Source organism: Excalfactoria chinensis, chromosome 1 (genome assembly GCF_039878825.1).
Source record: "Excalfactoria chinensis isolate bCotChi1 chromosome 1, bCotChi1.hap2, whole genome shotgun sequence".
NCBI classification, from domain to species: domain Eukaryota; kingdom Metazoa; phylum Chordata; class Aves; order Galliformes; family Phasianidae; genus Excalfactoria; species Excalfactoria chinensis.
The window spans coordinates 35,936,992-35,961,698 of record NC_092825.1 but is presented as its reverse complement, the minus strand read 5'-3'; the positions used below and the strand labels follow the sequence as shown (position 1 = coordinate 35,961,698).

General features: G+C 42.5%; 1 protein-coding gene across 3 annotated transcripts in view; it reads left to right on the top strand.

Annotated features, from left to right (window-relative positions):
- The first annotated feature begins 7,415 nt into the window (after positions 1–7,415).
- The window catches only part of NAP1L1 (nucleosome assembly protein 1 like 1), a 30,944-nt gene continuing 13,652 nt past the window's right edge, over positions 7,416–24,707 (top strand). For 2 of the 3 annotated variants that reach the window (XM_072328930.1, XM_072328912.1), the window contains exons 1-4: positions 7,416–7,554; positions 19,114–19,146; positions 19,774–19,862; positions 21,677–21,779. In XM_072328930.1, the coding sequence (XP_072185031.1) occupies positions 19,130–19,146; positions 19,774–19,862; positions 21,677–21,779 (209 nt within the window). In that variant the 5' untranslated portion in view covers positions 7,416–7,554; positions 19,114–19,129. Of the gene's footprint in view, positions 7,555–10,083; positions 10,104–19,113; positions 19,147–19,773; positions 19,863–21,676; positions 21,780–24,707 lie in introns of those variants that run through there. The other variant, XM_072328920.1, reaches the window with a different exon arrangement.

Below are 24,707 nucleotides of genomic sequence, written 5' to 3'. Positions count from 1 at the left end.
TCTTCGTCCACTATTAAGACCAGCCAAGGAAGCTGAGATACTGTACCCGAGGACATCTGAAGTTAAGTGGAATTAATTCCACCCCTTATTTTTCAAGGCGTTTCTTACTGTGGGTAGCAAATCCCAGAGATCTCATCAAACTTCCTCTCTTTGCTCTTCATCCATCCTGCGCAACTTCCCTGTATTTTGCTGCCCCATTTCTGCCCTTCATCTTTTTTCATCTAATGAAGCAATATCACAGAGTTTTTAAGACTGGCAGGTCTGTTTGTCATACTGGAAGACACAGAAAGATGAAAAGGAAAAGCAGCAACATTAGGCAACAAAGCAAGGCCACACATAAACCATTTTCATCAATACTTTTAAATGGTTATGCTTTGTAAGAAAATTGCTGAAATGAGCCTATGTATATGACACAAAATGCACAGAGATGATAAGATTAAATGGCGCAGAAGCAATCCGCTCTTCTGCAGAACACAGAAGTGCTGTATTTATAACTAGAAGCCAAATAAATAAGCAGCAGACAACTTAGCCAACTTTCACTTCCCCAGATAGGAAGACTTTTTGTCTCCATGCAAATCTGCCATGCAAATCATGGAGAATAATTTAGGTCTGCCTTCTATGTGAACATTTTGTAATTACTCAGGCAGATGTGTGAGTGCTGTTTATGTTATACGTGCTGTGTCACTGTTGTAGCAGTTTAAAATTAATGGCATTACATTGCATTATTCATTGCAATTTAACTGGGATGTTTTTCATAGCTCCTTAACTTTACCTCCCCAAGCATCAAATGCAACAAAGCTTTTCCGTAAATATCACAGAAAAGTCAAGTCTGGAAGGGAACTTGGAAGAGTTTCCTCGAAGCTGGAACAGTTAGAAAAGGCTGCTGCAGGCTGTGTCCAATTGGGGTTTCAATGTTTCCACAATTGGAGACTCCATAATCCCTCTGGTCAACCTTTTCCAGTGTTGGATCACTCTTAGAGTGAAGAAGTTCTTCATATGTTTAAGTGGAATTTCCCTTTCTTCAATTGGTGCCCATTACCTCTCTTCTTTTTACTGAGTGCTTTTGAGAAGAGTCTGGTCTATTTCCATCTTATGTTCACAGACTTTGATAAGATTACTCCCAAGCCTTCTCTAGGTTACACAAACTGAATGTTCAACCCTTTCTCCCAGGAGAGACACTTCAGTGCCTAGCCTTCTTTGTGGCTCCTTCCTGGACCTGATCTGCTATGTCTGTGTCCTTCTTGTACTGGGGATGCCAGATCTGGACTCACCACTCCAGCCAAGTCTCAGATGGGCTAAGCAGAGAGGATCTTTGACCCTTCAAAGATGATTGAGAGTGGCCTCACAGCACTCCACTGGGGTCTTCATGCCCTTGCCCAAAGCAATGCTTAATAAACTCCAGGTCTCCCCAGAACATCATTGGTGAGCAACAGAAAATAGTTTGACTGTCAGACCTCAGCAGCATCCTGGATCTGAGAATCACCAAGCAGCAAACCTCCCTAGACATGAGGGCAGGTCACTACATTGGGCCCTTTCTGCCCAAGGACTGAAGCAACAGGGTGGGATGGGTCAAGCAGAGAGAATGCCAGATACTGCAGTGTTGACAAAAACTCTTAGATCTTTAGCTGAATACTCTTCCCTTTCCTCTTTCTACTGTCCAACTCCAGCCTAAGGTTAATGATATAGAGGAAGCCGTGCAAGATTAAAGATAGAAAATGACGTTGCAAAGAAGATTTAAATATCTACCTTCTCTTACAAATTTACTTCAACATAATGGAGCTGGTTCATATCTTTTCCTTGACATTCTTCAGACAGCTTTAGGTATGTGAGTGATCAGTCTTTGAATGTCAGCCACCTGAAGTGCTGCAGTGTCTCAAACTATAATTTTGAGACACTAAATTATATAAAGCCTTAAGATTTTTGCTGACTGAAGTTGAATATCTGCAATCCTTTCAACCTGTACTCTGTGATGTTTTGTGATGTTTAGTCTTTGGGCAAAAATATTGTCTGTGTTGATGATAAAAAACCCAAAGTCTTACAAAAATATACTGGGAAAAGTAAGTAGCCTGCTTTTGTGTCTGTGTTTACTAGAATTCACCATCTTCTGAAAAATCAAGTTGCCAGGGAGGAAGGAACTAACTCTCCTGTGTCAGATCGTGCTGACTAGAGCTGCTGAGAGTTTTTTATTGAAGGGCAAGGTCAGAGATTAAACCGGTAATTGCCAATTCATTGAAAATGAAATTGCTCATCCAAAAGAGTTAGTCTTGGTGAGTGTTTCAACTGGATTAAAAAAGCAGCGTGGGACAAAGTGTCCTAAAATTGTCAGGGTGTCATTTCGACTTTTAAAAATAATAAAATGCAAGGTTTGGGATTTATCTTGATTTTTAATTGCAAAAACAGAATGAATGCAAGCAAAGGCATATTGAAGTGGTAAAAAGTCAGAATAAAGCAATCAAAGTTGATATAAATAGAATGTTTGGATTTGTACCATCTGTGATTTTGTGGAGAGAAAGGGAAGGGAAGGATCACAGCCCATGGATTAGGATATTGTCTTCTCCTCCCTTCTTGGAACGCTACTTTTTCCATAGGGCTCAGAACTGTTCATGGCACAGGAAAGCCATTTCTTGCCCAAACCGGAGCTGAATATATATATCTCATTCCTGCCAGGGGTTGCTTCTGTGGGCATTTTTAGCAGTAACAGAGAGTTCTGGCAGTGGATAGCACACTCTGCTACCCTGGAAAAAAAGAAAAAAAGAAAGAAAAGGAAGAACTCCAAACCATGAAATCTACAAACACCAAAGAACCAGAGAACTTTAAGGGAGTGACCTTGAGCTTTTCATTTATAAGGTAACCACGGGGAAGTTGTGCAGACTTTGGGCAGTATATCATATCTTTACAAGACCACAGCAAAACAATCACTATATGAGACTTCATGGCATTTTATCAAGTGAAGTAACCAATGACACTGTAAACAGTCACCTGCCTGAATAGAGTTTCGCTGTCATATTGTAGTTACGATATGTTAAGGCTGGCCTTAACAAGAACTGTAAGAGACTACATTCTTATACTTAATGTCTTTTATGTAATGATTTAACTACTTTATATGCATTATGAAAAGATTTGCTCCAATGTAATAAATTAATAATTTATCAGCTTCCACATACAACTTATTAAATAAAAAGTCAATTCTACAGTAATATTTCAGTTAGCAGCATTGTGTATTTCTCCTCTCCTCTCCTCTCCTCTCCTCTCCTCTCCTCTCCTCTCCTCTCCTCTCCTCTCCTCTCCTCTCCTCTCCTCTCCTCTCCTCTCCTCTCCTCTCCTCTCCTCTCCTCTCCTCTCCTCTCCTCTCCTCTCCTCTCCTCTCCTCTCCTCTCCTCTCCTCTCCTCTCCTCTTTTCTGTCAGAATTATTTCATGATGAGCAAAATATAATAATTTTAATAATGATGATGATGGTGATAATAATAATAGTAATAATAATAATAGTAGTAATTTTCAGCCCCCAACAATGACCCTAAAAACACCAGGTACGCTGTACTTGACATTTTAACTTCTGTATTAGCTCTGAAGTACTTATTCATCCATATTGTCACTGATTTCAATATATCTCTACCATTTACCTTTTTCCCACAGTTTATCTCTGCACACTGTACCCCTATTTCATCGGCTGTCTTGTTGGGTTTTTTTCCCGCTACTTTTGATTTATACCCACTGGATCTATGAGCAATCTCTATAATGTAAGACAAGAGTCACGATTTAATCCCTGGAGAGTTAAAAATATTAAGGGATGAAAGGTGCTGAAGGTTTATTATGTCAAAAAGCGCATCATCACATTTCAGCATTTTTTTCCAAACCATGTCATTTTTATTTGCCATTTATTACAGCATCGCAAACGTTACCTACAATGGATTTCTTCAGTTTGCTGCTACCCTGCCAGAAAATACATTCCCTAGGGAAAAAAACTTGCTCTCGTATCACAAAAGTAGAAGTGAGTGCAAAACAGAAATCAGTGAGAGGTGTTCACTCAGCTCTGCGTGGGGATTTGCATGACTTGCCATGCGACAGTTCAGCAGAACTTCCTATGCTGTCTGTGGCACTGTTTAAAAGCTATCACTTGCTTTCTGGGCTTACGTGCTTTCCTTTACAAAACAAGTAGTTCCTCAAAAAAATGAAAGATACGTGGAGGAGATAACAGCAGCTTTGTGCTGTGTCATTTATTGGTTAGCCACGTAATTTGGAATTGTCATTCTCTAAGAGCTGAAAAAAAATGCTTCTTGCAATCCAGTGTTTTCTAAGCAATATTTTGGATTCACTGTTTTCATTGTGCACTGGTAAATCTAGTACTTCTGCACCACATTTCGTTGGGTTTGAAATGGCACTGAGGAAAAGGCATTTCTTTGTGGCGCTTGGGGAACCTCAGGCTTTTTGCTCTGTAAATAGTTCAGTGAGCGCATTCTCATTTCCAGTGGCTGATGATAAATTCCATGGCCATCATAACTAAACGAGCTGCCACAGACAGAAGCAGAAAAGGAGCACTCACACCATCCCTCACTGTAACTCAGTACTCACATGAGGTGCACTGCCAGCTGGTTTCCAGAGAGGGTAACTTTGGGCAATCTGTGCTGTGTAGAACTGTTGGGGTGAGCTGATCTGAAATCAGCTAAGGTCAGAAGTGAACATGTGGTCATAGCCTTTCCTGCATCACAAGTTTTCAGTGCTGAGCAGGGCCCCAGTCCTGTGAAACTGAACCTTCGTTGGGTGCCAGGTGAACCTAGTACTCAGAAGGGATAACAAGGTATCCATGTAATCAGATCCGGGTCCATGCTAAATAACTTTGCATATTCTGCTAATATGAGGGGCTGAAAACAGGTTAAATGATAAACAGGCCCCTGTCACAAAGTTCTTGATAAGAAGCATACAGAGCTCCATGACCTACACATTTTCCCTAACCAAAGCAGTGTAGCTTTAGCTTTGCTATGGCCTGACTACTATAGTTCAAGGACATAGGATGCACGCTGTGCTCAGGAGGATGGAGCCTGGATGCGAGTGTCAAACCTATTTCCAGTGACAGGCTGTTAGACAAATACTGATGGGCCTTCTGCAAAACTTCAGAGCTTGATATTCTCCAGGCCCCTCCAGGTACAAACTCACGCTCACACTCTGTCCCCAAGAGTTCTCATAGTCTCCTCCTAGAGACAAGTGCTGCTGTGAGCCTCTACCCACAGCAAATGTGCAAGTCAGCGATGCGAGCTGCAGAGAGAAGAGCTCAAAAGTGAGCACAACTGATAAGGTCTGTGTACTCAAGGGACAGATCAGATTCCCTGATATTTAATAGCTCCATGAGTAAGATACTCAAGCAGTGTGTGGATGAGACAGCTCAAACTCCTCTTCTGATTGGCACCAGAGATTTCACCTCCAGTCACTATCCCCAGGAGCCCTGCTCTAGCAGCCACACTATAGGGACTGTCTCTTACCAAAGCTTTGCAAGTCTGTGAAAATCGCTGTGAAAATCGCTGTGTCTTTGTTCATTCAATGCATGTTTCTCACAGATGTGTATTAAAGCTTTAAAAAAGTTTACTTACAAGACATAAGAAAACCCTCACTGGCATCTAGTGCATTCTCAGGTGATTTGAATTCCTTTCCCTTTTTTGTCTTTCGGTGCAATACTGAGACAATACTCAGCTCTGAGTTTTGGATGAAAAGGCCTTTCCCTCCAGCCTAGAGGTAAGTTTTAATCTCTTTTGAGGGCTTAGACTTGTCCTTACTCCTTGACCTCTGCTGTCAGCTAGCTTAACCTCTGCTCAATGCTTCTGGCTTTTGTGCATCTTATCTCTAATGTACCCCACTCCATAGAGGGGTCACGGGCTTGCCTCACTGCTCTGAAAGTCATGAGGTGCAGGCTGCTGGAAAACAAGCCAGGCCAGCCTTCCTGTGAATCTAACCCTTCCTGCATTGCTTGTTTACAGCTGATTGCCACTTTAGCTGATTGCATAAAGGGAATGTCTGCAATGAAACATAATCAGTGTTGCAATAAATACCAATCGTTTGTTTTTATTAAATGCTTTCCGTACGTTTCTGTTCTCTTCATATTAACAAGCGTTGGACACCTCAGACAAGCAAATTAGCAACTGGCATGGTTATAAAATTGGAGCTACAGGAGGCTACAGGTACTTTTATTTTAGAACCACATGTTATCTGAACCTGTCTCTCACTTAGACTATGCTGCACAACCTTGTGCCTGGATCCTTCCTCTGACTCCTTTCCTTTCTGTGGTTTCTTCCTATGGCAAACCGTGTGCTGTTACAGTCTCCCCTCCTCAAACTCACTGTGCCGGGGAGCAGCATCTTCTGCACGAACCTTGCTCTTGAAGATGGGCTATATATAGTTTTATTTTTACCACGTCTGCTTTTGGGGCCTGAGATTTCACTGGAAAACACTTCAGCAAAACTGGTGTGGCAGCGTACAGTGAAGAAAGGATCCCTCATCTTTTGCAGTCGTTAACACAGATGGCACTGTAGCGATCAGGCAGATCACGACTTTCTCTTCTTTTGCTGTCTGTTGCAACTTCCATTATTTCCAAAGCTCTGTTTAGACTGCAAACTAGACAGGTGCCAGAATTCAGTACAATGTAGGACCACACGTTAAGCATTTGATAAGTGATTCATCCTTACAGTTCTTCTGCCATAGCCCTGTGTGTTCATCCATCCCGACTGCCCCCAGTAATGGCTCAACTCATAGGCTTGTCCCAGCCGAGTGAAGGTAAGAGGCTCATGGATGACCAGCTCAGAGCAGATGATGGGTGCATCCTGCAAGTGTGCCAAGAGATGCTGTTGCTCAGGTCCACACACGTGGAAGAGAAGCCCCAGAAAGAATCGGTTTCCATCGAGGCTCCGCTCGGGGTCAGCCATTCGTTTAGGACCGGAGGGCTGTGCTCCGGTTGCCCCCGGCAGCCCAACTCGGCCAAGGCCAAAAGCGACGAAGCAGCGTTCGCGCACGGCAGCTCCCAGCTCAGCCTTTCTAGGCAGGCTGCCGCTGCCTGCGGTGCCGCAAACCGCAGCCTTTGTGTACAGGCTTTTACCTGCTCTAGCGAACCCGCCCCGCGTGACAGAGCACCGCTCTTCGCTGCCTTCGGACGCGCCAGCCGGGCGCGCAGCGGCACAAAGAGCAACACCCGCACTGAGGGGAGCGCCGCGCACCCGGCACGGCCTCGGCCCGGGCCTTCCCTCGGCGCCGCCGTGCCGTGCCGTGCCGTGCCGTGCCGTGCCGTGCCGTGCCGTGCCGTGCCGTGCCGTGCCGAGCGGATCCCGGCGGTGCAGGGCAGGCCCGGCCACAACCGCCTCGGCCAACGGCCTGCGCGCGCCCGGCGGGCGGGAGCGCGAAGAGGGCGCGCGCGCGTTGCCAGGAGACCGTGGCGCGCGGAGGAGGGGGAGGGGGGTGACGTGGTGACGTTAATTCTATATGAGCGCGAGCGGCGGGAGCTCGGGTCTTTTTACCGCCAGCCGCGCGGCGCCTCCGCCTCGCTCCTGAGTCACCGCCGGTCCCGGCCCGCGCAGGTACCGCGTGGGGGGGCGCGGGGAGGCCGAGGGCCCGGTTCCGCGCCGTGCGCTGCGCGGCCCGCGGAGCGTGTTGGCGGCGCCGGCACCGCTCGGAGCGCCGCCCGCCTCCGCCTTCCGCGTGCGGCTCCGCGGCCCGCGGAGGGCCGAGTCGGGCCGGGCCGCGCCGCTCGGCGGGAGGCGGGACCGCGGCGGCACGTGGGGCGGCGGGGCGCCGAGCGGGCCGGGGCGGCCGGGAGGGATGGAGGCCGGAAGGGAGGCAGGGCGGCGGGCGCACATGGCGGCGGCGGGAGCCGGGCCCCGCGCCGGGGCGGGGGCTGCCGCGCGGTGCCGGGCGGGAGCCGGGGCCGCTCCCGCCGCTCGTCCGCGGGTGTTGCTGCTGGCCGTGCCCGGGGACCGCCGCCTCGGCCCGGTGCGCCTGGCGCTGTCGGCAGGCGGGTGGTGGCCGAGTGGCGAGGGAACTGCCGTAGGGAGCTGGGAGCTGCGGCTGGGCTATGTTTCGTATTCATATCTGTCTACCTGTGTGTTTCGTATTCATATCTATCTACCTGTGTGTTTCGTATTCATATCTATCTACCTGTGTGTTTCGTATTCATATCTATCTACCTGTGTGTTTCGTATTCATATCTATCTACCTGTGTGCCACGCAGGTCCGTCTGCTCCGCGTTAAATGCTGGGGGACGTTTGCTCGTGAGGCTTTTAGCATTTCAGCTTTTTTTCTGTCTGTTGCCCAAAGTGAGTGCAGACCCTCTGCACGCTGATGCACTGATAACATGGCAGCATCTGCACAGTTCATCCCCAGGCACGCTGCAGTTCTGTGCGTGTCCATTTGGCGTTTGGAGCACCGTGCAGTGTGCCAGCAGCCCCTACTCTGTTTTCCCTCGAGGAAGGTAAGAGTAGAACGCAGCTATGTGATGCGCTGTGTCCCCGCACCCTGGGCTGGAGTTCGGTATGACAGTGGTACCGTATCTGTTGGACAAGAGGTAGTGCCTGATTAGTTTCCACTGCAGTCATGAAATAAAGCTCGAGAGAAGAGCAAAGGCTGGAGGCTGTGTGCAGCCATAGGTGTGTTCTGCTGTAACCTTCTTAGTGACCTGCTTAATGGATGAGAATGAGCTTGAATGGTCTCCATTCTCTTGTGAGTCTTCCAATTGTCTTAACTTTTAGGTCAGAATAAAATTCGGAGCCTGCACACGCTGGAATTGGGTGATGTAGATGCTTCTACCAGGCAAAAACTTAGTACTCAAGGCTTGGGCTACCTGAGAATGCTGTTACCAGTGCTTAGAACGAACCCCAGCTAAACCTGTGTTTGTGTGCCTTCCCTGCTGTGTGGGAGGTACTTACCGGCAGTCTCCTTTCCTGTATTGTGCACACTGTGTGCTTTGGCTTCTGGTGATCAGGGACTGTTTATCTGCGGATGCAGGAGGGCCTTGTGCACGTTGCTTCTTAAAGCACCGGTCCTCTTACATTTCCAGGGCAGCAAAGTGTTGGGACTGCTGCACACGTGCGGAAGTAGCGTGCTGCGGTTGTGCCGTCAGCCTCGCGCTACAGGAAGCGCTAGCAGCAGCCGTGGGCTGGCTGTGCTGTTGCTCAGACCGGGGGCTCCTGGGAGCAGGCAGGGGAATTGTTATGGAGATGTGCTTAGCAAGCGCACTGAAGTGGGTGGTCTGGTTTTTCTTGGCTTCTACCTCACATTCTCATTGTCAGCTGTTCGCAAGTGAAACTGAAAGCGGAGCATTGTAGGCATTTATTTACACTGTGAAGCTTTTTGTAAGAATTTCCAGGACGCTGAGGGAGACCCAAGCCTTCCAGGCACACACCATTTCTTTTAAAGTTCCAACAGAGCTGCAGATCTTAAAGCAAACTTTGGCTTACTCTTCTGTCGCTGGTGTTGGCGTAAAACATTCACTTAGCTCCCAGAAATGGAAGCACTTGTAACGGGGAGAATTTAATTCATTGTGACAGAGATTATATCCCTTCAGGGGAGTGAAATAGCTTCAGGGTTTGAGTTTCAGTAGGGGAAAATCTCTGGGGAAGTAAGACAAGGATCTTCTGTCTGCAATTTTTGTTCAGAACTTTTGTTGAAAGGCGGTTTGTTCCAGTGGGCCAACAGGTATTATGAAGATGTCTATAGTATCTATTTCTTTTTGTTCTTATGACGGTAACCCAGTTCATCGTCAGAGTCCTTTTATCCAGCTGCAAACATGGTGCGTCTCAAACAGAACTGTCGAAGGTCTGATTCTTGTTTGCAAAGCTTCAGGAGTTGGACAGGTTGCTGACAATGGAGATGTAGGTGTTTCTGAAATACCCATTAGTTGTTCTGCATTTGTAAAAACATTCAATGCAACTTCAACTATGTTTTTTACTTCCATGAATTAATGCTGCTTTTGTATTTGTGGAATAGCAGGCACTTGTACAGAAGATTCTACTTCGCAGCCGGAAACAAGACTCCTCAATGGTGACTGTGTTTCACTAGAGCTGTGGGGTCTTCTGAGTTGGTTTCTGGCTGGGGGCTGCCTTCCATCTAGCTTCCCTTTAGGAACCAGTTAGTAAGTAATAGAGCAGAGCTGTGTTGTACAGGAGGTGTTTAATCTGAGAAACCATTGCAGTGACTAATATTTGTAGGTCACTTTTCATTTGTAAATTACTTTGAGCTCAGAAGTGATTATAATGTAGTTAATGTAATCTATCTGATCCTTGCTCCACTCAGAGGTCAGTGCACTGCACCACCTGACTTTGTTAACCTGGATAGTAGGGTCGATGTCTTGGTGTGTTTGTCTAGAAAACCAGGTGTGCCTGGAAGGTGTCCCAGAAGTTGGTGGGTGGTTCCTATGAAGACCTTCTGAAAAATCAGTGGTTTAAAAACAATGCAGGAAGATGCAACAGGATAGAATCATGAATATTTGCCTTTTCTGAATCTGCAGTAAGATGTGTTTCAGTCCACGGCTTTGTTCTAGATGGCCTTTAATACTAGCTCAAATAGTGGTGGTTTTTCTATGCTTCTTGGGGGATGACTTTGTCCGTAAGGGAAACCTTCCTTTTAGTTACGTCTCTAGTTTGAAAAGCTGGCTTAAGCATTGAGAGATTAAGTTTGGGGGTGGGGATGGAGGAAGAAAAACTCCATCAAGAAGAAGAGAACAAAACAACAAACCATCAAAGACATACTCACAATACTTATTTACAGCCACAACAGCTTTCAGTCTGTTTGCTTTTAGCTTCCACGTGTATTTATATGTCACTTTTCATTGCTCACCTCTGAAATGCTCTTAATGTCCGATTGAAACTATTTCTCTTCTTGAGATGTTCATGTTGCTAGGCCCTGAGTCTGCCACACTGTTCAGCAGCAAATGCAGTCTTTTTATGAAGGATGTATTGCTGTAAGTCTGTAATGATTGTGGTTTTTATTGTTTCTGTCACCAGGAATCCAGTTCAGATCTTGACTGCTTTTGCATGTTGAATAGAAGTCTTTAGTGGGCTGCATGCCATTATACTTGCATCTTTGCAGAGCAATTTGTTAGTCTTTTGAATAATGCGATCATTTGAATTGCTTCTAATGCATGGTACTTTAGATTTTAGTACTATTTCTTGTAACTACCTCGCCTCGCCTTTTTAAACAGTTGTTAATTCTGTGATATTCTGCTTCTTGAAATTACTAATCTCAATTCTGGATGTGAAAGATGTGCCAGTCAGAGTGCTTACTTCTGTTCCATGTGTGTACTAAGCAGTGCCACCAGGAACGTGCTTGCCTCTGTCAGGTGAGATCATAGTGACTTGGGCTCTTGGCTGTCGTATCTCCTTCTTTGCTGTTATGAGTTGGTTAGGTACTTCTGCTGCTGCCAGAATCACAGTTGAGTGAAATTCAGAAGAAAATGCCTTTGAAAAGCTTATAAGTAAGCTTTGAATTCCTTGGCCTTCTACAGGTGTGCCGTATGGTTACAAACACCTTTTAATTCTTCATCGGTATTCATTTGCCCCATCGTAACCAGTTGTGTGTATATACTACATGTGTGTCTCAATACTGATTGTAACATCTAGATTGTGCACTAGAATGTATCAAAGTTGATTATTGAGCTCTTTCTTTAGTGAGTGCCCACTTGATCCTTGAAAACTGGTTGTTTGGGGGGTTTGCAATGTGGGGATGGCTTCATTTGTATGGGGAAAAAAATGGAGCTGGGGGTAGCAAGGAAGCTGCTAAATATATTTTATGAATTCCAGCGGCTTCTCAGAGTGAATGGATTTCCTACATTGCATTCATCAGATGTTCCAGCAAAAAAAACAACAATGAAACCATAAGTAGTTCCTTTTTAACTTCTTGGATAAGGCTGGAAGAATGTTTTCTAAATCAAATTTGTCAAAAGCACTAGTGCTGTAGTGGGGAGTCTTGGAGATAGCAGAACTGCCAATATGGTTGTGCTTGATTATGTGGCAGCTTCAGTAGTCAGCTGACCCTCTCCTTTAGTTGATGCTTTGATGTATGCAGGTTGATCTTGCTCAGCTGTTAAAGTGCTCTCTGCCACCAAAATACTTTGCTTAAACCCTATTTGTGTATTATTTGTTTGGCATAGTTAAGAAATTGGTATTTGTACCAACATAGAGAAATACTCTCTTTGGAATCATAGAACAGTTTGGGTTGGAAGGGACCTTTAAGATCACCTGGTTCCAACCCCCTGCTACAGGCAGGGACACCTCCCTCTAGGACAGGTTGCTCACAGCATCAACCAGCCTGGCCTTGAATGCCTCCAGACAGGGGCATCCACAGACTCCCTGGGTGACCTGTTCCAGTGTCTTCCTCACAGTAAAGAATTGCTTCCTGATATCTAGTCTAAACCTACCCTCTTCCAGTTTAAAACCGTTTCCCCTCATCCTGTTGCTACCTGTGCTTGTAAATAGTCCCTTCCCAGCTTCCCTGTAGGCGCCCTTCAGGTACTGGAAGGCTGCTATAAGGTCCCTCCGGAGCCTTTTCTTCCCTAGGCTGATGAGCCCCAACTTTAAGAAGCTCCAAATCTTTTCATATATAAAGATTCCATTTTTTGCCTTTCAGCATGGGAGGTGGTTTCCCCTTAGCAGTGATGGAATACAGGATACTGCAACAGGCCACACTGGTTAGTTTGTTTAGAATAAATCCACCTTCTGATTTTTGAGATATGAATTTAAACATCTGGGTTACTTTTCCAATAAGGGAAGATTATCGTAAACAGAAATTAGTATGTTTTCTGCTACAGAATCTTGGCATCCAGAACAAAGACTGCATTGTGTGTTAATCTCCTTTTTGAACGTGATCAGGGAGTTCAGATCGGTAGCAGAGACAAACAGGAGATATAGTTCAGTTCTGACTTCAAATTGTATTTCTGTATTTTGTTCTTCTTGTGTAAACTTTTTGGTTACTTGTATATTGGTATTTTAAATAACAAAATGTTACAGAACTAAAGGATTTCAGTATTTGTCTGCTGACTCTTCTTTCATTTCCCAATTTACAGACTAGTTAAGGTGAAAGCTCTGAGAAGCGTTACACACAAATGAAAGGAAGCCCTGCAGTTACTATTAACAAATTAAATGAGTTATGTATGTGATCATTCTGCTTTATTTTGAGGAATTAATTTTCTCATCATGTAACTGGAGTTAACATTGCGAACTTGAGTGGAAATTTGCTTGCGTGCTGCAACATGTATTGTGCAGAGGCTTGCAAGCACTAGTGAAGTAGTTGCAGTGGCAAATGGCTGCAACTGGTGCCTTCACTCGTAGTTATTAGAGCAAAAATGGCAGGTTGAAGGGCTGCAAGCAAGCTGTCACAGTTAATTGGTTAATAATGCTGTGCTGCTTGGTTCAGCAGTATCATGAGTATTTTTTTCCTCTTGTACAGAGTTCCAAATCTTGCAATGTTAGTCTATCGGGAGGGAAGATGCTGTAGTGTATGTTTTCACAGTAACTCCTAACTTGTCTTACCCGATTCCTGAGTTGTTTTTAAAGGTATCTCACTTGTGGTGTCCTCCTCCTGACCCTGCTTGTGCACATACAGCTGTAAAAGAGAAATACCTGTCACTTCTAATCTCCCAGTTACTCACACATTGCTCATGAAGGGAAAGGGGGGTATGCGTAGCTGAGGAAGAACCAAAGCCAGCTTTTCTGGCAATATTTGCTAACTGTATAGCTTTAGCTAACTGGAAGATTCCATAGTCAGCAAAGAAACTTGTTTCTGCCATTGACAAAGACGTGCAACTCCCTTGGGACTACCTGAGTATTTACCATGTTAGTCAGTGTAGCAGTTACAAGTTAGAAGTTCTAAGTCTGTTTTGTGAAACACAAATGCTCATTTGAATTTTTTGCCCTTTAATTCTGACTGGTCTTACTCAAGATTCTGCTAACAGTTCCTGTCCAACCCTGTGGCAGTGAGAGCTTCTGGCTGTTGAATACGCGGCTGTTTGGACATAGTGGACGAGCCTGTTGTTGCATGATAAAATGGAACAGAACAGATGGGTTTGGTCTGACTGTAAGGGTCCAGTGACACCTTGCTTCTCTGAGGAACCTAGATGCCTTGCTTGCACTGACTGCTATCTCCTTGGGTCCCTTCATCACACCTTGACAGTCTTTGTAATATGCTAGAGCTTTCTTGAGTGTTTTCCCATACTCATTGTTTTTCTCTGCTTGCATTTGGGTAGGCAATCTTAATTATCTACTCTAGCTTTTAGTTTAAATTAAATTAAATGTCTTAATTGTTGTTCTCCTACAATAACAGAAATATTCCCTAGAGAGCTCAGTGGCTAGTAATGTCTTTCATCAAACAGATGGGTTGTCTTGATGTTCTAATGCAGGGCTCCCCATCTCAGTTGAAACTGGTATTTTTTTGACCTTCAGCTTTCCCAGGAAGTCATTTTTCTGTAACATGAATAATATCATCTGTTTGTAATAAGTTTGTATGCCATATTAACAATGTGCATGGCATCCCCTCATTTCATTGCCACTTTCCATGCTAATGAAAAATGGATAATAAATACTTCATGAATTTGATCACAGAAGTACAGAGAAAACTGTAGCATGTACTTCTTAAACTGGTCAGCCAGTTCTGTATTGGTGTGAATGAAAAAGCACTAGGCATCTGAGGTCTGCAGAGTTACAAACCTCTTGTAGTGATGAAAGCAAGCTACCTGAAACCATTATTTGAAACATCTAACAGTCATGTGGTGGAACTCTATGCTCCTATAGGTTTTTTGGGGGGCTAGTTGGTTCTGGTTTAAGTAAAGAATAACGCTCAAGTTGTTCTGGGCAAGAACGGCAGCCTGAAAGAACCACCAGGGAATGTATTCTTGTTGAGTTTCCCAGTCTTTAGTGAGTTGAACTTGGCTGGTATGATGTAATTTGTCTGGCACCTTTGGTTTCTGCACACACTGCAAATAGCAGCTTACAGGACTTAATCCTGACTTTTTTTTTTAAATACAACTAGCTGTCTTCCAGCTGGACCTCTTTTCTTTACTGACATCTGACTTAGTCCACTCAATTTGTTATTTTTCTATTGCACCTCCTTAATTGCGCACAGAGTTCACTTGTTTGAGGTTTTCTGTTAATGCGTTGCTTTCAATTGCCCAAGGCTTGCCAGAGACAGAAAGAGGCTGTGGCTGCTGTACTATGGCTGGACTAACTGACTTGCAGTACTCATGAGTTATTGACTGTTGAGGAAATTAGTTTGGCAAAACAGTAGGCTTCTTCTAAAGATGTGAATAAACAAGGCTTGTTTGTAGCGTGGATTCAGTATTCTCAAAAAGCCTACTTGTGTCCCATGAACTACTTGAGAAACTCCTCATTTCTGTTGCAAGCTAATTGAGTAATTCCTCTAGAGGGGGGAAATGAGGTTCCCTGAAAGAGACAGAGTAGGTACCGTGCGCAGTCTGGCACCCACAAGGATGCTAGCAGCTGAGGACTGCTGGCACACTGGCAGCCTTCAGGGCTATGCCCTGTCAGCTCGTTCCCAGCTCACCTTGCTGGGACTCACTTCCCTGAGCCTGAGTGGATGTCAGGTAATACAATAGCTACGTGCTCTCTTTGGGTGCCCAGAACTGACCTTCAGAAAGGAAGGGCTTCTCACCAGGACGTTCACTCCTAGCTGTAACATGGCTGGTGCTGTTGTGCAAGCTCAGGCTTTCTGAAGGTAAAGGGAGGCTGGGGCAGAGAAAAGTTCATGTGGTTTGCCTGGGAAGGACTCAGTGTTTACTGAAGCCTCACTTGTGCAAAATCACTTTCTGAAGAAACAACTTTCAATTTTTAGGTTACTAATGTGGACAAACACATGACGATGCCATTGTTAGTTTGTACATGCATAGGACTCTATTTTTTTTAGAAATAACGTTATAACAGAGGTTAAAAGTAAAGTGTACTTTAAATGTTATGACAAACAGTGAACTTTGGTGTTTTGATAAGATTTGAGGTTTAAGGAGGTTCTAACTTTGAGTACATCCTATAGAGTTACTAAAACTGGCCAAGCTTGTGGTTGATTATCAGTCTCCTGACCTTTCAGTTTTGAGAAAGAGTACGTTGTGAAGGCAGCTCAAGCCATCTGTATGGAAGTTTGAAACATTACCCTTTAGAAAGCTTGTACTCTAGTTTGTTTTTATGTTTTCTTGCTTCCTTTTTGCAAGGTTAACTTCCCATGTGCTGTCTTTAAAGTCCTGTGGAGATAAGATCAACATTTCTTATCCCCATTTCTATTTTTATAGTAGGCAAGTGGAGCCTTGGAGCGCCTCCGTATTTCTTGGTAATTCAGTGTTTCTGGCAACAGCAGTTCAAATAACAGAGAAATAACCTTCTGATTTGTATTTTAGAAAAGTGCGTGTGTGATTGTATGTTTTATATATATATATACATATATATATATATATGCCATCTGGATTTAGAGAAGTGGAAGCTGTGCTGTTAGTGCTCATAAGCCTTCCCGTGCATCTCCCAAGGGCAGCCTCAAGCAGTGATACCAGTGAATGCCTCTTGCCACACATGTCAAGGTGCAGCTGCTGTTCACAGTCTTAAATCTACCCATGAAAAAAAGGTAGAAAGGAGGGCTGTGTTGACATTCCTGTGTAGAGACAAGTGATAGGAGTACTACATTCAAAGAGTTAGCTTTGGAGAGATGTCTGCCTCTACAGCTTTTCACCAATAGAGCTGTGTCTGTAGAGAAGCTTATGCTTGTTTAAGTAAATGACAATAAAGTAAATGTGATGCGGCTATATATCCGTGCTGCTGGGATGCAGAGATTAGTCTAAGTGTCTGCCAACATAGTTCTGTTGGCATAGTGCCTTGTAGCCTCGTAACACAAGCACAGTTGTCTAGAGCTGACAGATGACAGTGTCATGACAAACAGTAGTACCTCCTCAGTTTGGGGAAGAAATCTCCAACTGCAACTGTTTTGATACAGAGCTGTGTAAGCAGAGGGCATATTGAAGCATGAGGTATGCCAAAAGCCAATGCCAAGAGAGTGGAAAGAAAAATAGGTGAAGAAGATATGAGCACACTGAAGGGAAGTTCTGAAGTTGATAGCTGCCATATATCAATCTATTTGAGTTTGCAAAGAAACCTGAGAACATTTTCAGAAGTCTTGGAATAAACTAGGCCATTGTTGGTAAAGGTACCTGCATACAAACTAGGGAGTAGACAGCACTGCAACTGCCCCTTGTAGATAAAAGGTGAGATTTCTGTAGGGTTCTGTGCTGCAGTGAATGCTTTCAGTGTGGTCAATAGCATTGGCTGACACTGGTCTTGGAAAGAGGAATAGTGAAAGAATGAAGGCTTTTGATGCTAGATGGTAGTTCAGAATTGTAAAGACAAGGACCTGCAAGGAAATTCAAGAACATGGGCGCTGCTGGTGAAACTTCACTTGCCTCTCTTGTCTAGTATTGGAAAATCATTGAATCACCAAGGTGAATCACCCAGCTGTCCATTTACCACCATTGTTTCCCACTAAACCATATCCCTTAGTACAACATCCAAATGCTTCTTGAACACCTCCAGGAATGGTGATTCCACTACCTCCCTGAGCAGTGCATTCCAGCGTCCTCACCACCCCTTCTGAGAAGAAATTCTTCTTAACATCCATCCTGAATCTTCCCTGCTGCAACTTGAGGCCATTCCTTCTCATCCTATTGCTAGTTATGCAGGAGAAGAGACTGATTCCCCACCTCACTGCAGCCTCCTTTCAGGTATTTGTAGAGAGTGATAGGGTCTCCCCGTGTCTTCTCTTCTTCAAACTAAACAATCCCAGCTCCCTCGGCAGCTCCCCATAAGACTTGTGCTCCAGATCCTTCACCACCTTCACTGCCCTTCTCTGGACATGCTCCAGAGAATTAAATTAAGAGCTCTGAACCAATTGTTGCAACAGAAAACCAGGATTTTAGTGTTTTATTTGAATGATAACATCAGCTCTGTTGCGTGATTTTAGGGGAGGATGAGGACTGGTTTATGAAATAGAATAATTATAGGGTTGTTAAATATGTGTACTTCTGAAACCTACGTGTTTGTTTCCTGAACATAGCTGAAGGCTGGAAGAATGGGGGAATTTTTGCCATGTCATTCTTAAGTAGGTATCTGCTAGTAGTTGCTGTTGGGGGTGATATGGGTACTTAGTATAAGGTTTTCTGAGCCTGATGTGTTCATAGCTAATCTCATGATATCTCTTTAACAAAAATAAAAAGCTTAATTGAACTGTAGTAGTCAACCTGTTTCAGCAGATGTATCTACTTCTGTATCTGCTTCTACTGCCATTTTACCTAGCCTGCTGGCCTTGGGGGACCAAATGGGCTGTGTGGTATATGGTACACCTTTGAAAGATAGAAGGTGAGGCAATGTCTTTATGGAGATGGGAAGCATCTATGTGGAACAGCAATAGTTAATGTGATTGTCTGTCACCTTAATATCGGAGTTGGGAGGAGATGATGCTCATGTTTCACTTTTTTTTTTTTTGGTCAGTTCAAACAAAGCAAAACCAACCTACTTCAATTAAAATTCTCATTGGAATACATGATAAGGAGCTGAATTTCTAGGAAAAAAAAAATTGCAATTCTCTGGGTATTTTGAAGAACTAATTGGATTGGTTTTGTAAAGTTGGGATTAAAAACGAGTTTGCAAAAAGACATACTTAGTGCTAAAAGATGGCATCAAGAGTTGTCTACAGTTAAGTGCTGAAAATTAGTAAAGAGTTGCCAAAGGGTTTCTAGCATCCTTGTTGCTTCACTTCTTTCCTCAGATTCTGTTTCATAATTCTGTTACTCTCAATTAGACAAGACTAGCTTTCAATCTGTGATATTAATACAGATGCAAGATGCAGTGTTTCGTTTTGCTGGTATTTAAGTTAGTCAGTAGATCCATTGGTTCTAAACCACAGTGGCATTTTTCAGATCTTCTGTATACACTAGACTGAGCTCCAAACATTTACACGCGAGGTATGCCACTTTTTAGGCTACAATACTTATGTTATTTCTTAAAGCTAACAGTTTGTTTCTTTTTCCAGTGTTATGGCACTTGCCTGTAGGCTTTGTAAGTGATATCTAATACTGATTTTGTATTTTTTTTTTTTTCCTCTAGGGTTTGAAATCTGAGAATGGCAGACATTGACAAGTAAGTAAAATATGTAGGTTACTGAGTCTGTGAATGGATGTCCCTTCCTATGCTTCAGGTAGCCACAGTCTCCAGATACACGATGGGTAGAGTCTATTCTAATGGGGTCTTGACATTGTGGCAAAATGTGTAGTTTAGAGCGCAGGGAAAGAGCTTGGATTCCTCGTGCCAATTAACTTAATAATTAGTTGGAATTCTGGAGGGAAAATGTATCATGCTGTTTGTTAATGTTATTTCAATGTAGCTTTGTCTGTGCTTTGCTTGTATTTTATGGTGTTTGAAGTATTGTTTGGGTGAACCTAATCTCTGTTCTCAAAACCTGCACCACTTGACAAAGAGGATGTTTAGGGCAGAAGTGGGGGGGGAGTCTTGAACTTGTTCGTGCTGATAGGAACGGAAGGAATTATTTTGTGAAAAGGAATCTTCAAAATCTTGAAAAGGTGTTAGTTCATACGGAGTCTGAAAGTGACACTGAATTTATAAAGACAAATTTGTCTTTAGCTATTAAACCTTTCCCAAGCACTGTTTCCTTCTACCAACACGATCTGTAACTTGAACTCTTTAAGCTTATTGTAGATAAAAAAAAGCCACAAACTTTTCAATCCTATTATTGAATATTCCTAACAGCAAAGAACAGTCTGAACTTGATCAACAAGATATGGAAGATGTTGAAGATGTGGAAGAAGAAGAAACTGGTGAAGATGCCGACAACAAAGGTAACATTGAAAAGAAAGCTTTTTTCAGTTGCTGCGGAACTGGTTTCTAATCAATGTTAAAAGGATTTTATATTTTAAAGGGAAGTGCTGAATCATAACTACCGATACATTACTCTGTTTGAATTCTGAAGCAATGGGTTTTTTCAGTTTTGTGATTTCTGTTGTCTCAGTTGCATTTTAGTCATTGTCAGTAACAGTGCAAGCAGTGCTGGCCACCTATAAGGGCATATAACTGGAAAAGAGAAGATCATTATCAGATGGTTTCAAATCTAATGGCAGTTAAATGCTTTAAAAAAAAATAATCAATTGCATATATGTATTATTTTGATCTTTTTTCAGTAATTGGCTGCTAAATTTTTTGAGAGCAGAATTAAAATGTTGTTACTGATCTTATAAATAATAAATCCTTCATCTTTCCCCTGAAGAGCAAGTACTTGAAAGACAAAAGAACAGTTTGTTAGGAGATGATGATAGTCTGTATCATTGATCATGCCCCTTTCCATGATTGCTCAAGCAGAATAGTGACACTAAAAAGGTTTTCTGCAGGATTAGGTTAAGGGCTTTGTATCTGCTGAAAGTGCTTTCAAAACTGGATTGCAAAATTTTGAATAACACAGGGCGGCTAAAGAGAAGCTTTCACTAATTAAATGGTAAGTACTCAAGTGTCCCAAAGGAATCTAGAGATGAGTAATGTGTATTTTTAGTAATTAATCCCAGCAATTGTATGTGAGGATCTGAGGGGAGTAATTACACTATATGAGTCCTGGAGAGAAGTTGGGTTTTGTAAGTAAGAAACATGTTTCAGTGCTATGGAACTTAATTGACTTGCAAAATGATGTTATCAAGCAGTTATTTTTCTAGTTTTCTAGTAATGTTTTTTGCATGCATAGAAGAATGTTCATGTGGTTGCTCTAGCAAAGGGCTTAGAAATAGAGAATCACATGTCAAAAAATGTAACTTCAGGAAGAGCTGAAAAGCTTCACTTTCAAATAAAAGTATAATTTAAAGGAATGTTAAACAAACAGAGTAAAGAATACAAGATGCTTGTTTATGTACCTGAAAATGTTGAGGATGAGGGAAGAAGGCAAACATGATTATAAATGATTATGAATTCTTATTAAAAATGAATTTAAGTTCCTTTCTGCAGGCTACTGAGGTGTGGACTTTGAGCTGAAATGCAAGGGTTGATGTTAATATGGGCAATGGGAACACTTAGCCTAGCAATTTGCGTTTACCAAAATGTACTTCTACCATGTGATTTGAAACAAGTTTTCTGTTTGGGCAAATTACATTCAAAATATGTAGATAATAGAGATCAAGAATTTAGCACGGATGTTGTGTAATCAAGAATATGTCAGGCTGAGCTGACTGGATTGCTGTGCTATTCCTTTGGAGGGGGAAAAAATAGCTCTAATGAACAGTTATTATTTTTGCAATTAAAAAGTATATAAGCATAGACTTGTAAACCAGTTTAAGTACCCAGGTCTGAAGCAGTCTTGTTTATCAAAAATGGAATGACAATTCCAACTCTAGTGATAGGGTAGACTTGTTTGTAGTAAGGGGGCATGGTTTAGTGGGAAGGTGTCAGTGGTAGGTGGATGGTTGGACTGGATAATCTTGGAGGTCTTTTCCAACGTTGGTGATTATGTGATCAATACATCTGAAATGGAGGTGCTTTAAAAAAATTCTGCCTGTGATTCCTCTTAGAATAACAGTAAATTCACTTCATATTTTACATCTTAGTATTTAAATCTCTTTCAAACCTTGTCTAGAAGATATGCTCTGCACTTACAGAACTTTCATTTTAATTTTAGCTCGACAGTTGACTGTGCAGATGATGCAAAATCCTCAGATTCTTGCAGCTCTTCAGGAAAGACTTGATGGTCTGGTAGGAACATCTACAGGATATATAGAAAGGTAAAGTATTTGTTCTAATTCAGTATGAGCAGAGTGATATAAATGTGCTTTTCCTTCCTGAACAATATTGTCTTTAAGATTAATCATAAACCACTGTGCTGCCTAGGTAGCAGGAAAGTAATATAATCAAGAATTAATGCATTTCAAAACCAAAGGCTTTCTGTTTGAGCCTTTCTGAAGAAAAGAATGCAGAAATATTTAGTGGCTGATAACTTCTTGTGCAATTGCAAAATGTCATTCTGTCCTGCTTTTATCAGTATGTTCTTTATCGTGACATCATGCAGCAGGCTGCTGGGTGCAGATGCACACTGCATTGCGGAGCTGTACTTCCTGGTTCACTATAGCAGTCTCATGTGAGTTTTGATACTCCAAGGGGAAGATACTGAGATGTACTGCATTTTCCCAAGAGCCTCCACATGATTTCCAACTCTGGGTGATGGGGAAGAACTCTCTTGTCTTTTCTAGGAGGACAGGCGTGAGGGTCTGCTGATAAGGACTCTGATTCTCTCCTCCAGTTTTATTTTGTGTTTCTTTTTGATCTACTGCTCTTAGTTATTCTGTATTATCTCATGCTCCTTTTAATAAATTTGTTTCTCTTATCTCAATCAGATTTTTTTTCCCCTCTTCCTCCCTCTGCATTTTGCCCAAGGGGAGGAAGAGGTGTCACATGGATAACTCTTCAAACCATGATACATAAGCACAGATATTTTCCCAGTGTGTTCTCAGCTTTGCTTTAATTTGAAACATGGGCAAGTACGTGGTCACTTGTGGTCATACTATAATCATAAATTGGGAATGTTGTATCAATACTTAATATAGTCTCCTTATGTAATTTGAAACAGTCTGTTGCTTACTGAAGTTTTCTTTACTGCATCTGCTCTAACAGATTTATCTATCTCCTTCGTGTAATTTCTAATTGTGTGAACTTCTCACCATATGCACATGAGTTGTAAAGCACAGAACTATCTGACCGTGATAGGATCCTGTGTCGCTATTGATGTTATCTGAGATGGCTACTGAATGACAGGATTTGTTGCTGCTACTCCTACCGCTTTCCTGTATTACAGGCAGTAGCATAGAAGAAAATACAGGCAACTAATAGCTTACCCTAATAACTACAGGCCCAGGAAGAGCATGGAGTCAAAGGAGTACACAGGTTCTCTCTACACTGTGTTTTATATGCTGTACACTAAGGCTTTCTGTATCTAATACATTGGTTTTTTGATAGATATTAATTCATCTCTACTAATCTTTCAAGTTTTAGATGTAAGAAGTGAACAGAATTCATAACATGGATTTACTTGGCATTTTCCCTGTCAGCTGCTCTCAGAGATATTGCATCATTTCTTCATCTATTCTAAGCCCCGTAGTGCTTTTTCTTGCAAAGCATTGCAGCTTTGCCATTAATATCAAGAGCTTGCGAAACTTACAATAGAAAAAATACCTGGAAAATATGTAACTTGACTCTGTGCTTCCTTAACATATGCATGCTGATGTAAGCATGCTTTACAGGGACCTCTTACATGTCTTACCAAACGTTCTTTTAAGTTTGCTTGTTTAAAAAAAAGTCTTCATTGAGGTGGCACAGGAGTCAGAAGGAATCAGATCCTAGAAGCTGGTTGTGTTGGCTCTTAAAGGACTAGGTGCATAAGCTGGTGGAGGAGCTAAGCATGTTCCAGGAGAAGATAGATCTATCTTGGACTTATAATCTGCAAATTGTTTGGCTGATCTCCAATGGTTTTTAATGAAGCTTTCTTTCCTGGAGTAGGATTCTCCTCAGCTGTGAGCTGGAGGTTGGATTCTGGTGTGATTGTAGCATTTGCTAGTGACTTGTATTCAGAAGAACACATTTTATTTGCCACTCTTGTACTTAAGGTAGCCTGGTTCAGATTTCATGATCTCTTCTGCCATATCGTCCTTAATGTTTTTCCTGAACTAACTGAAAAAGCTATTTAACCTGTGTTAGTGTTCTGGTGTTGTCCTTGAAGCTAAGATTACAAGCAGTAGTTAACTTGAGCGAATTCTAGAAGATTGTGGGAATAAAAGCAATGTTGTCAAACTCTTTATGTAGATATATGACTAGATTTAAGCTTTTTGGGTAGTTTGTGTAGCGTATATAATTTTGCTGAAATCAGGAGGTTAAGGGAAATCCTGATTCACTGACTGTCTGCATATCATTGTCTTAGTAACCAGAAGTAGAATATTCTTGTTGACCCTAGTGCCATTATGGGGAGGGATTCTGCATTTTAAAGTGAACCCGGATGTTAGAACATGTGCATATCCTACTTAGGTGGAGATTGGTAGCATTAGTAATTAATATGAACTTGCAGTATTTAGTTAACACCTTCTTGGTTGCTTCCACTAACCTGAAGCTGATCCTGACAGTTTTTCACTTTTCTGCAGCTGTTTGCCATTGTGTTCTTAATGATGTGACCCAGTTCCTTAAATACAGAAGGTTAACATGGTAACGTGCTGTAGCTATATGCTGGGCACTGCCTCACATCATCAGTGATAAAGGCCATCACCAATCTACCCTATGAATTTCACTAACGGCCTTGGTGCAGGTTAATTTCTGTCCCAGCTGTAACTTTGTTAGTGTGGTCTTCTACAAGTCAGGTACAACTTTAATAAAAGTTTCACAACAGCTTATAATGAAGGCCGCACTAATTGTTTGCCTGTAACATGTGTATAATATGGTTTTGGCTTATTCTGGGAGACTGTTAAGGGACAGCAGTGATAGCTTGATTCCTGAATAAACAAAAATAATGGTTTTGAAGCTTGACTTCCTTAGTGAAATAATAACTCAATTATCTTAAATGTTCATAAAAACAAACAAGTAGTTAGCTCATCCTTGATTGTTCTCCATGTTATGAATTTGCCATGCTGCTTGGGTGGTAAGGTAAAACTTGCTGTCAATGTGAAGCTTTA